Consider the following 13,607-nt stretch of genomic DNA (forward strand, 5'->3'; position numbering starts at 1 on the left):
GGGGGGGCCGAGACGGCGGCCCCCCCCCCCTCCTTGCCGCCACCCGCGGGGCAGGACGGCCCGGGGGGGGGGCCGGGGGGCCCGCCCCGGCCGTGCCCGCCCCCGTCGAGGGCACCCGAGGCCCGGCCGCCGGCGGCCCCTCGCCCCGCGGCCTCCCCTCCCCTCCCCGCTATAAGAGCGGCGGCGGCGGCGGCGGGCCGGCACCTCCGGCTGCGCTGCTGGGAACAGGTAGGGACGGCGGGGGGGGGGGGGGTGCGTGTGTTATTACTCTTTTCTCTCATATATATATATGTATATATGTGTGTGTTTAAGTTACAGCGGCCCGGGCCCGGCAGCCGTGCCGCCGCCTCAGCAGCCGGGCGTGCGGGGGCGGGCCTCTCCCTGACGGGCCCGGCCCGGCGCCCGCCCGCACCCCGGATTTATTGTCGTCTTCTCTGTCATCGCTCCCCTCCCCCCCCCCTTTTTTCTTTTTACGCTTTACATTTTGTCAAATTTGCCGCCCGCCGTGACAGCAGGCCGGGCTGCGCGGCGACGCGGGGGGGGGTCCCGGCGGGGCGGCCCCAGGCGCCCTCCGGCCTCCGCCGGCCGTGGCGGGGGTCGGCGGGGGAGCGGGCCTCGCTGGCCGTGCGAGAGCCGTGAACCGGCAGAAGCGGGCGATCGGCGCGGGCAGCGCAGGTGGAGCCCGCTGCCGGTTCAGGTAAAACCCCTCCAGGCTGAAAACGGGGCCGCTGACCCAGCGCCGGGACCCGGGGCTTGGGGGGATAGGCGCTTGCTCTCGGCAGGCGTACGTCAACCGGAGCGGTTCTCCCCGCAGGCATGTCATCCGTCAAGATCGAGTGCGTTGCCAACGAGGGCTGCAGGATCGGGGAGTCTCCCGTCTGGGACGAGAAGGAAAGCGCGCTCCTCTACGTGGACATCACGGGCAGAAAGGTGTGCCGCTGGAGCCCGGCCACCACGCGAGTGCAGGCCATCTCTGTGGGTAAGGAACGGCTCGAAAAACCCTCTGCCGAATCGAAGAGTTGCGCGTTCCGACTCGGTACCGCGTCCCTGCGGAACGCGGGCAGGACTGCTGTAGGCGATGCTCGATGGTGCTCATCTTCTGGTGCAAGGAGACTTCTCCCTGAAACTTGACCTTGCTAGGCCAAAGAGGACACGCAGAAACTAAATGCAGTGCCTGGCCAGACTTAGTCCTGAGGACTTTTCTTATGATTGTGTGCTGGGACCCAGGGGTTGGGGTTATACGTACTTGCTCTTGACAGACGTATGTCAACCAGAATGATTTGTAATTTGTAATGATTGGATTACGTTTGATCTACTTCTCTTTCCTGTAATTGTTTACAACCTGCTCTCTTCTGCTCCCTCTTTATCCCAGAGGTAAGGTCACCAAGACTCTCCTTCTCTGGTGCTGATGTCTGTGGGAGTTTTGTTACTGGTTTGAATGACCAGTGCCCATAACATTTTCTTTATTAGAAGAAAATTTCCCATAATGATTTAAGAAGATGATGTTTTTTTAAGGTAACAGTGTCACCAGCTGGAGCGTTCAATTATTTATTCTAGAAAGGAAGAGGTGTGCTAACTCTTATAAAGAGTTGCAGATTTACTTCTGGATGTGATTACATAAATATCTGTTTGTCTGAAGACAGCTCCTTAAATGGTTTAAGTACTTGGATTTATTACTTCCTCATGTTCAGCAACATTTGGCGAAAATTACTTTTGCCCACCTATAAGCTGTTCACATTATTCACAGTAAATGGATCTGGGCTTGCCTGCCCTTCAAATTACTGTAGTTACCAGTTTTAAGACGAGAGAAGGCCTGATACAGATTTTGGAAACATGTTTCCCAAACTTATTTCCTCTTACATTAGCTGAGAGATCGTGCATCTCCCTGCCTCCCACTGCAACTGGGACCTACTCTCAAAGGTGTAATCTTTTACATGTGGCCTCTCTGGAGATGTAGAAGGGGTAGTAGCTGAAATAGCTGTAGCTACTCTTTTTTTTTTTTTTACTTCCTTCTGTTTCCTCTGTTTAGTAATAGAATAGTTATAATTAATTGCTGTGCCTTTGGGAATACCATGATTAAAAGACCAGAAAAACCCCAAACACTCAAAAAGTGCCATGTGATTAAAATAACAGATTGATGACCAAAGTGGAAACTGAAAGAGAAATTACTCATTACTGAAGCTTATAGAGAATTACAACGCCACGCTTAGCAACAGCTTCAAATGCCCTTTTCGACTCTACAGGGAAAACACCAGTACATACATAACCATGCCTGGGGGGAGACCTTATGGTCAGCTTTCCGTTTGGCATAAAAGAGCATTGCAAATAAATCCATTCCTGTGGATGCTGCTTAACGAAGCCCTCCGGGGTAGCTGTGGACTGAGCTGGGTGCACGGACTGATACACTCGCTTGTGCTGTATTTGTGCCGTGAACAGTAGGGTGGCTGCGTCCCTCTCGCTAGCCTGATACACCCCTTTCCCCTGGGGTGCTCTGTTGGGAGGGTGTGGGGCCGTTCTTGTGGCTGTAGGGGTACCCGGAGGATCGATACCTCCAGGGACGGGCAGGCAGGGGTATACAGGCTGCTGTGCTGGGGGGCTGCTCCCACGCGCCCAGCGTAGATGAGCCCAGGCCACCAGCAGCATGGTCACACGCCTCCAGGTGAAGGAGTTGCTAGAGTTGAGCTTGCAACCTGGTGTGCAACTCGGGTGTTGGGGGCAAATAGCATTTGGGTTTCTAGCGTGGTGGTACTGCTGCTGGAGCTGCAAAGGGAAGGGGCATCCTGAGTTGAGAGCAAGGAGCCAGAAAGGAGCAGCTCCTCTTGGCAACAGTGGTGGCTGGTGGTGGTTATAAGTGTTTGTGAAACTATTACCTAATAACACCTCTGCAAAGCTATAAATACAAGAAATGTTTTATTTTTAAATTAGAAAGTTGGTGAGTAGTCCCATACATATTAAATATTATCCCAGACTTTATTGCCCTGTTTAAAGTTATTATTCCTTATATTGCATCTGATTGTAGGCTTTTACAGAAATGTTATCGTCACACTCATTTCTAGGGGTTTTTTTACTAATTCCTTTATAATAACCTGCAATTGAGGTTTTACTGCATAATAGCTCAAATGAGTGTAAACTAACCATGGAGGATTTACTAATTTTCTGGTTTGCTTTAACTCTTGGAAAGCTCTGCCACTCCTTGGCGTGTTTTTGGTGCTGCTGCAGGCATGTCTGAACTGCACGGCAGAGTGTGGTGCAGGGGGGGGGGCTCTCCTGCCCAGCGTGACCTGTGCTAGTGCAGAGATACTCTCTGTCTCCATGAGTTACATGTGCAGGGCTGATTTACCCAGGAGCTGTGCTGAACAAACACAGTTGCTCCAGAGCTCTTGTGGCAATCGATTTTTCCCTTGGGCAGGGGGGAACCCACACAGTAACCTGTTGTAAAAAGCATACATGCCTGTATCTGTCCCCCTTTTTATGTTTTTTTTTCTAAAGCACCTAGCAGAACCAGGTGCTGGTAATGATTATTGCTCCTGGGAGTAGTGGTAATACTCAAGTTCCCTGAGTTTGTATGTCCCAAACTGGTGATTCTCTTTGTAGCCTCTTTCTGTATTTATTAAGTATGCTCTCTTCATGTGAAAGGATCTATTTCTGTGTATTTAAACATCAGTTTTGTTGGTAGAAAAGTAAGTTGTTTCTCTTGCCTGTGGTCTCACTGAGTTCAGTGTGACTGCTTGCGTCTAAAGTCGGCAGAAAAGAAACGTGTCTTCATAGCACATACCTCTTTTCCATTTCATCCTGGTTCTAGATGCTCCTGTAAGCTCTGTGGCTCTCCGGAAATCTGGGGATTATGTCATCACTCTGGGAACCAGGTTTGCTGCTTTGAAATGGAAGGAGCAGCTGGTAACCACCATTACTCAAGTGGACAAGGATAAACCAAACAACCGATTCAATGATGGGAAAGTGGATCCTGCAGGGAGGTATTTCGCAGGTATGCTGCAGCTGGTTCCTTCCTTCTGCTGCTCCATTAGGTTTTGGTGACAAGATGCAGGGACCAGTTGTAGATGCAGCAAGTGCTCATTCATAGTTAAATGGTTTTTTTTGTTGTCTTCAAGCAGAGTTTAATCCCATTTACAAACCTATTTGTATCACCTAATCAGAACTACTTTTTTAAGAGGCCTACTATTCAGAGCCTGCCTAGTTAAAGACATTGGCCTTGCCTCCTCCCTCTTGGCACGCTTGTTTTGAATGCTGGCAGAGTGCCAATAGAAAATACTTTTCCAGTGAAAAATTTATGATATTGTTGGTTTTGTTCTTCATAAATCAGAATTTATAGATGGTATTTCTAAAAACTATGTGACTTCAGCCTCCCGGAGAAGAGAAGGCTCAGGGGGATCTTATCCACGTGTGTTAAGTACCTGACTGGGGGGGGGGAGTAAAGAAGATGGTTCCAGGCTCTGCTCAGTGGTGCTCAGTGGCAGGACCAGAGGCAAGGGACACGAACTGAAATTCAGGGAATTGTTTAAACATAAGAAAACTCTTTTACTGAGGATGATCAAACAGTAGAACAGGTTGTCTAGAGAGGCTGTGGAGTCTCCATCCATGGAGATCTTCAAGACGCAGCACTGCCCTGAGCAACCTGCGGTGGCTGACCCTGCTCTGAGCAGGGGGTGGGCCTGGATGATCTCCAGAGGTGCCCTCCAGCCTCAGCTGTCCTGGTTTTTAAAACACCGTTCTGTGCATCTGCCATGCAGTTGGGTCCCCAGGCTTACCTTAACTTGCTTTTACCCAGCCTCTCAAGAGCCAGTCTCAGCTGCCAACTTTGAGCCACGAAGATGAGATTTCCTTTTGAAGAAGCTTTAGTGAGACTCATTCTAATGGAGGAGGAAATTTTTTTCCAGTCTCTCTGCTATACAAGACATTAAGATTTGTGGGAAGTTAAATGCTGACCACACCTTTCTTAATATTTGAATGACTTAATAAAGTGTTTTGCAGAAATCACGCTGCACACCGTTTCTGCCACGGTTCAACAAAAGAACAAAGGCTGTGTTTTGTCATCTTCTGCTAAAAGCAAGCACTTTTGAAATCTACCTTTGTCTTTTGCTTTTAACTCAGTTTCTTCCCCAAATTTGTGAAGCCCCCGCACTGCTCCCTTCTCTGTTGGCAGTGTGGTCATCATCATGGCAAGGGGCTGCCACCAAACCTGAAGGAGAGCCCATTCACTCTGAACTTGCTTTCTCCCCTTCGGCTCTGCGTAGGTACGATGGCTGAGGAGATTCAACCTGCTGTGCTGGAAAGACACCAGGGCTCTCTGTATACCCTCTTCTCTGACCTCTCAGTGGTGAAGCATTTTGATCAGGTGGACATTTCTAATGGGCTGGACTGGTCGCTGGATCACAAAACCTTCTTTTACATTGACAGCTTGTCCTACTCGGTGGATGCCTTTGATTATGACCTCCAAACTGGAAAAATTGGTATGAATTGTTGTATTCTAAAATAATCTTTTGTGCCTAAAGATTGTGATGTTTGTTTCCATACTGGTTATTATGCAGCGATGATCAGAGTTTTGTGAGCGCTTCTTCAGAAACCTCTTTAGAAGAAAACAACAGAAGCCATATTAACATCCGTCTGCGTAGGCTCCTAGCTCAGACTAGTCAGAGGCTGTTGGTAGTATTTAAATTGTGTGGCAGAGTTTGAGTAGTAATCTGGACTACTGTTACTAAACACAATGCGTATCCGGTCTTCCTGTGTAAAAAGGGTGAACTGTTTCTTGCGTGGCTAGGTTTTATGTGGCTGCGTGTTTCTTATTACTAACAGCATAGGCAAAGTAACAAAGCTTGTAGTCTTGTGCAAAACCTCTGCTGGCTTCTGCAGATTTTTTTTACCCTGTTTTGTTTTTTAAAATATAAGCCCCTAAATGAAGATTCTGCAGACAGAGCTAAGCAACAACTGGAAAGCAGTAACTCAAAACTTCTTCCCTCATTTATTTAAAGCAAAATAAAACAGGCCCTTAAGGGCTTCTACAAGCTTGGGCAAAAGAAAAATTCCAGTGACTTGGACCAATAATTTGCTTTTGAGTACGTGGACTGTGGTATTTTGCTTTAAAAGAACCCAGTCAATTTGATATTTAGTTTTAAAACTGTGAATTTAAAGTCATTTTAGGTGTAGCATCTTGTCCTGATGTCTCTCTGCTATGGCTTACAACTGAATTTTTCTTTAGGAAATAGTGTGGTTCTCCTCTCTCTCATCCGTGCTTGTTCACTCTCTTTCTGTGGGCAATCTGACAAACCCCAGGAGCACAAAGGAAACTCATTAAAAATATTGCTACATATGAGAAACACTGAAGTTGTCAGAGCATAAAATAAACAATGTTGGAAAGTTGGTTTTAATTTTCTGTAATAACAGTGGATAAAAGTTCAGCAGATAGAGTTGTTTGGTTTTAGGTTGACAGTATGGCTTTGAAGTTGATGCTTTTCCTAACTCTGTGTTTATATAAACTCTCGGTTTATATATCTGAAGGTCAGTTTTGTGTTGGAACAGTGATTATTGGCACGTTCCAGCAATCTGTTTGAAAAGTCTCCAGTTCTCTGGCTGGGAGCGACCCATACTTGAAATGATCCAAACTGCTTTTAGAACAAGTAATTAATTTTCTGAATATATATAACATTAATTTATGCAGTTATTCATTTAATACTTTAAGTAGGGAGCATGAGTGACGCACTAGAAAAGAACACCAGAAAAAAGGATTTTATTTTCAATGGATAGAAACTGATCCACAGGCTTTCACGCTGAGAAACAACTGTCTCAGGAAACAAACAGGGCAGCAGACACAATCTATTTCTTTCATATGAAAAAACTCTGGACTTCAGCACAGCTTTTGAAAATTATAGTACAAATAACTCTGCTGGGCTGTGACTGATAAAAATTTTAACAACTGTCTCACTCAGTTTTGTTGTGGTTTTTCTACCCTGCAGGCAACCGTAGGAGTATATACAAACTGGAAAAAGAGGAAAGCATTCCTGATGGGATGTGCATTGATACAGAAGGCAAACTCTGGGTAGCTTGTTACAATGGTGGGAGAGTGATTCGTCTTGATCCTGAGACAGGTAAGTCCTTGCAAAGGGTGGACTGGAATTCTGTGTTTAAAAAAATAGAAAGAAGAAACAAAAGCAAAGAACAGAGGGGGTTTTTTCCCCTCACAGAAATAGTGCATCTACTATTTTTAAAAACATTACTTTTTTTTTTTTAAAAAAAAAGCAATTTTATGTCCCTGCTCTCAAAAGTTAGCTTTGTAAATAAGTCTCCTTTGCTCCCAGCCTCTGTTGTGTTGGAAAAGGTAAAGTTGCTGAGGGGATTGCTGTTATACTTGCGAATTGTTTGAGTTAGCATCCTCTTGCATCCTCCAAACTTAAGATCAGCATTTACCTTATTGAGAAATGGTGTGGAAGAAAAAGAACAAACCATGCAATGGCAAAGATGACTTAGGCCATTTTTTTGTCTTGTTTCTTCAGCATAGTGTATAATTTTGGGCAGCCTACTGATGTTAATACAAGTCCCACATGACACCGACGTCAGCAAGATTTTTTTATTGTCAAAAATTATATGACAAATTTTGCAACTGAAATAATAAAAAATATGTAATGAATTCCACAGCATTTTATCATTCCCACAGTAACATCTTGGGTGTGCCCACTGTCTGAGCCTGTCATGTGTTGCTACCCTCATTTGGACTTCGGTGGTCTGCCACGCATGGCTTAGTCTGGGCAAAAAACACTTGTGCAGCACTTCAGAGAGACTGAACCACACTGTCTGCAAGGGGCCAGTGGGTGAGAATGGGAGCGTGATTTTGACAGATCCCAGGCAGCATAGGTTTGCATAATGCAGCACAGGAGCAACTGCGCTGGGTTGCATCTGGGGTCTCTTCAACCCAGGTCCAGCCCTAACAGAAGTCTTGGGGGTTTGTGGGGCTGCAGATTCAGTGATGCTAGTGTCCCTTGATGTGTGCCCCCTCTGCAGTGCACAGCAGACCCTGGCACACGTGCACCAGGCGGGTCAGGCTGCAGCCTCTCTTCTGACTCCGCTGGAACCTCTTACTTAAGGCTCAGGCTGTGCTTTTGATTTGTACCCCTCCGAGGTCTCGCCAACCTGTGGGACTTCCTCTGGTCCTGCAGAGTCTGCACTCCAACCCTAGGAGGAGGAAGCTCCAGTTGGGAGATCCCAGCAGCTCTGGGACCTGTTTCTGTTCCCACATCCTCCCTCTTTGGTGGGCAGAGCACTCCTTGGTGACCTCCGCCAGCCCTTTGAATACACTCCTGGAGCAGTGGACTCTTACCATTCTTCCTCTCTGTTTCACTGTTTCAACTTTTTTCCTCCCTGGCATTCACCTTCTTCCTTTTCTCACTTGTTTTCCCTTTCCTCCTGCCTTTTGGAGGTGTTTTCTTAAGGGAAAGCTAAAGAGAAGTGTCCATATAGTGTCCATAAGCAGATGCATAGGGAGACTGAGAATACTGACAGCAGAGTACATATCCCTAATGCACTTCCAGTCTCCTAACTATGCTCAGATCAGGGTCTTTCAGAGCTGGATGTGATTTTGTTGTATAGGTAGGTGCCAGTGGATTTCTCTTCTGTGAACATTTTCTGTCTCCCCTCGCCCATGTAAAACTCCCAGCACCCGCAGCAATAAGTTAAGTGTCCATGTCAAAAAGAGCCACCTTCTTTGTGAATATCTCATGCTTATCTGCCCTCTCTGCGCTATCTAAAATCTGCAGTTTGCTGACTTCTGAGTGAATTGTAACTATTTAGGGAGATAACGCAGACAGGTTTGAAGAGAACTCCATGAAAGCCTCTCTTTTAATGCACAATAGCTATTAAGTGTGGCTTGAATGGCTGTCAGCCAGTTGCAGGCACATCCACTGATAAAGAGCTCATCTAAAGCACCTGAGGGATTTTCAGGTTTCACTGATAGCAAAGCTTGGACTGCATTTTTAGGGGGATGGGTGAGGAAACTTGTTTGTTTGACATCTTTTCTAAGTGAAGGTTTTGAGTTTCAGGGTGAAGCGGCTTTTCAGGTCTAGGCTTCTTTAGCCTAGATAGCTGCTGCCTTTAGATTCAGGATGTGCTACAGGGAAAGTCTGTGATGACTGATCCCGGTGGGTTTGCAAAGGCTGGAAATGGATGTCTAACTTGTGTGTTGCCAAGTCTTGTCATACCTTCTGGTCACTTAGTGACCTGCTTGCTAGTTTTATGCAATCATATCTTTTAATTAGGAATTAAATATTTTACAATTCTTCCTAATGAATGTATCTTTATATCCTTTGATTATATAGGGTCTAAAAGATTTGCTAAGTTTCTCTCTTCTATAGATGCCAAGCATAGATAAATACTTCAGGTAGATTTTGAAGCATCCAGGTGCAGATTTTCTTGCATCTCCAGGAAGCCATTGCTCATCTCGGAGCTTTGTAAACACTGTCTTCCAGGCTGTTATCTGCTGAGACCACTCTGAAAGTACAGTCAGGGTCTCTCCCCTTGTCTTTGGTCCTCATGCCTCTTCTCCTACAGTGCATGTTTTTTCCCTTTGAATGCCCTTCCCACTCATTTTCTCCCAGACTTGGTGTCAGCCAATTTCTAGGGTGGCCTCTGGACCATTTTATAAGCCACCATGTAACCCATGTAGCCATGTAATCCTTCCACTGCCAGCTGACTGGATAATCACAAAGTGTTGCTAGAGCAAGTTGGCAGGAGCGTTGTCTTGGGACTCATATTGGTCCTTGTCACTGCCAGGCAACAGGCAGGACTATTTCTCTCCAAATTTTCTAGATATTTTGAAAAATCTGTTCTTCTCAGGGAAAAAACAGTTAACCAGACATGCAGATAATCTCTGACAATCTAAATGCTCTTACCCTGGTTTTGATTTTTATTTTTTTTTACTTTGAATTTGACTTTTACTTTGGCCATTGTAGGACAAAATGTATGCCAAATAAGCTTATTATACAGCATCAAGAATCCCAGAGTGCTCAAACTTTCCAGGTTATTACATACAAGAGGCTCTTTCACCACTGCTTGCTTGCTATTTTCTTTTATTTATTTTGGGATTAAAAGAGAGTTTAAAAGTATCCAGCCCTCATGTCAGGGTTGTCGGTGAAGCAAAGACAATTCCCCTCATCCCTCTCAGTCCTGTATTCTGGATGTGCTGGTTACATCCATACTAGCAAGTAAAACGGGTCAGGCAATGTCCTTTAGTGCTGCCTATGATATGGGATATCATAGCTTATTTTGCACAGCCAGGCTGTCTTCCCACACCAAAACAGAGCCCAAACTGTCTCTGGGGAGCAGCATACCCAACTAGGTGGGCCAAAATTGTGCCAGGAATGCACCAACGGCTTAATAATGTGGCCCTGCTTTTACCTGTGCTTATGACCCACTTAGTGTTGTGGTACAGGTGAAGCTGTTTGGTCTGTGCTTTTGTCAGTTCATTGCAGTGCTGCTACATCATTGCAAGGGAGCAAGGCACAGCTTGTTGGGTGAGGCAAAAGGTTTTAAAGACAGGTGCTTGCTTTGATAAACACCTCCTGGCAAATGGTGCCCCGCTCTGAAGTTGACCAAAAACTTCTTGTAGGTGTTAAGTGGGCCAAACTTTCCACTTTTTCTTTCTCCTTGTAGGGTTCCCAACACCAAAGTTACTCTCCTGCTATTTCAACACATCACTAAACAGTTACCGTAAGGGGACCAAGCCCTTTACATGTGCAGTTGGGGGGCCAGGGATATTACATGTTTTGTAAGGGTATTCATGTGCTTTAGCATATTTCTAGAAAGAGAAACTCAATTGTAGGTAAACAAAATAGGCATGATGGGTATAAGCACTTATTGCCCAGAATTAGGAGGAATTTTAGAAAAAATCTGCTGTGACAGCCTTCTGCTTAAGGCTGGAGGCAATCTGTTTATTACTGTCATTAGGACAGTAGCTATTTGTTGGTATAATAAATGCGTAATATTACTTACAGTAGTGCTAGTTTCTTGTAAACTTCAGACATGTACTATGATCCCTGTTTTATGCAAGCTTGATTTGAAAGGCTATTGAAATTTCAGGAAAAACTTCTAGGAATTAATCTTCCTTGACTGCAGGCAGTAGAGGTGTAGCACGAGGTACGCCTCTAGAGCTACATGAGGTCTGCTTGCTCCAGGCTTCCTTTGTAGTTAAAAGTAGAAAAGTCAGCAGGTCTAGGGTGTGATTCATGTGACCTATTTTAGGGAGGAATTATATCCCATTTCCATTGACTGCATGGACAGCCTAGATGATGAGCTCAGATACAGATGGCTGTGCTGTGGATGTTAGCATTTAATTAGAGGACAGGCTGGGACTGGGGTGGGATTTGTTTGTGATAACTGAGACTGAAACTTGTCAAATGATGCATCATTAACAACACGGTTTACAGAAGTCTGGTTGCTCCCTGTCACAGTGCTCATCAGTATGCTGAAACTCAGCATGGGACCCCCCCCGCCTTGGAACCTGCTTTTGTGGAACACCTGGCTCCATGCTGGTTATTCACAATAATTTATTTAAATTTCTTGTTGTAAGTAGACGAACAGAAAATGGCATGCATGGTTTTTCTCCAGGAAAAAGACTCCAGACTGTGAAACTTCCTGTTGACAAGACAACTTCCTGCTGTTTCGGAGGAAAGGATTATTCAGAAATGTATGTGACTTCTGCCAGTGACGGGATGGATAAAGAGTGGCTTTCACGGCAGCCACAGGCTGGCGGGATTTTCAAGGTGAATGATATTTTTTCCTGTCTTTTTAGAAGGCCATTTTTTCCCTCCTGCATTTTTCAGGTAGCAAACCAGTTGGAGTGGTGGGAAGCAGGAAGAGGGTGGTTGTTAGAACATCTGTCATATATGTTAAACTGTTGTTCGTATTTTTAGTTCCTGTTGCAGGATGAGAAAGTTAAATGTATTTAGAGATTTGAAAATACTTTTGGGTTTGAAATTTGTAACAATGATGATACTGTAAGTTTTCTATGCCATCACCTCTTTCTACTTCTGCCCCTCCCAACACATTTTGAGTTTTCTACTTGTTATGGAAAGAAGGTGTAAATACTTCTGTGTCTTAATCAATGGCAGACAAAAGCATCTGCCTTTATTTACTTTCTAATTAGCTATAACTAAATTATCTCTTTAAAAAGTTATCACCTTGTGATTTGTTTTAAAGCCCTGCTCTATGTGTGCGTACTGAAGGTTACATTGTGAATTGCAGAATGAAGGCTTAGTAGTATCTGAGAAGAGGCTTTTGGGGAATGGACTCTGGCCTGCAATTACTGAGCTTTACAGAAAGAGCATAGGTTGAAGTTCCTGGCTGTGATGAGCTGCCGTGTGCAAAGTATAATAGGGTGTCAAGTTGGAGGACACAGTCCTTTTCTAAATTAAAGCATGTCTAGTCATGAAAGAAAAGCAAGTGCCTGTTAGTGGTGAATTATTACACTAATCTTTTTTTTTCCTCTCTGTTTTAATAGATAACAGGGCTAGGCGTAAAAGGAGTCCCACCATATCCATTTGCAGGTTGAATATACACTCTTCAGAATGGATTAGAGAGGACTGACGTAAGCAAGACAAGTCGGAAGGTCTTATTCTGGTGTTCAGCATTTTTTGCTTTGAAACCGTAACACAGTTATAACATCTCATCAGGAACAGATGAAAAACTACTGAAATACATGGAATATTTTAAAACTGGTCTTTTTTTTCCTCTTTAAACTCTATGACCGTAAATACCTGATGGTCCTTTTTCTGTTGTGCTAAAAAGATTCTCACCCTATAAACTACTGAATGTTGTAACTCTTTTATGATTAAATAATGTTTTAATATCTTTTCTTTTTATTGTTTATTCACCCATCTCATTTGCCACTTATGCTATACTGATTTATGGATTAAACTACTTGTACTGTCTCTTTTACATATTTTCAAAGTTCCTCATAAAATATCCATTTGTGGTCTTACTGCTGCTTTAACTGGAACTTGATTTGTCCCATGACGTTCTCAACAACTGAAACATTAATACCTATTACTGTGCGCCTGCAGTTTCCTTTTTACATTACATTTTTAAGGCCTCAGCTATGGTTGTACGTAAATTAACTCTGATCGGCTGGAGCAGATTATCATCTCTCCCCAATGCATGTCACTGTGTTGCTCATTTTGTTAAACATGAACCCAAACTTTTGGGATCAAGAACAATATTTTTGTTCATCCTCTGAAGGTCTCGGCCTGTTCTGGGGAGATCCGTGATGACAGGAAGGCATCAGGCATTTTTGGCCATTTGAGTTTAAAAGAAAACGCCGCCTGCACATACCTCCTGCTGAACCAAACTCCCCCAGAGCAGCCAGAGAGGCAAGGGGGGCCCGCATGACCAAATGGCCACTGCTTCTACAAATGCAGGAAAGGGAAATTTTATTGTAATTTCTTCACAGCACCTGTTGTAAATGGCAAGCTTATTCACTGGATTGCTTTTTTGTTGGTAACTTCAGGCCTGTGTGTGCTGAAACAACTGTGATGTAGCTCAGTTGGTTTTTAAACTGCAGATTTTGCTCTTGGCATGTTAAATGTTCCTGTGCTTGTGCACCTCCACCT

General features: G+C 44.7%; 1 protein-coding gene across 2 annotated transcripts; it reads left to right on the top strand.

Annotated features, from left to right (window-relative positions):
- Positions 1-101: 101 nt before the first annotated feature.
- On the top strand, positions 102-12,847 carry RGN (regucalcin). Of its 2 annotated transcripts, none has more exons than XM_029999197.2 (7): positions 102-228; positions 815-979; positions 3,803-3,985; positions 5,253-5,468; positions 6,969-7,100; positions 11,608-11,762; positions 12,500-12,847. In XM_029999197.2, exons 2-7 carry the CDS (start codon positions 817-819, stop codon positions 12,548-12,550), a joined length of 900 nt encoding a protein of 299 aa, XP_029855057.1. In that variant the 5' UTR covers positions 102-228; positions 815-816; the 3' UTR covers positions 12,551-12,847. The 2 variants fall into 2 exon arrangements, with proteins under 2 accessions (XP_029855057.1, XP_029855058.1); XM_029999198.2 differs by lacking the exon at positions 102-228 and adding an exon at positions 603-697.
- Positions 12,848-13,607: the final 760 nt, after the last annotated feature.

The sequence above is a fragment of the Aquila chrysaetos genome, chromosome 23 (assembly GCF_900496995.4).
Source record: "Aquila chrysaetos chrysaetos chromosome 23, bAquChr1.4, whole genome shotgun sequence".
Classification (NCBI taxonomy): domain Eukaryota; kingdom Metazoa; phylum Chordata; class Aves; order Accipitriformes; family Accipitridae; genus Aquila; species Aquila chrysaetos.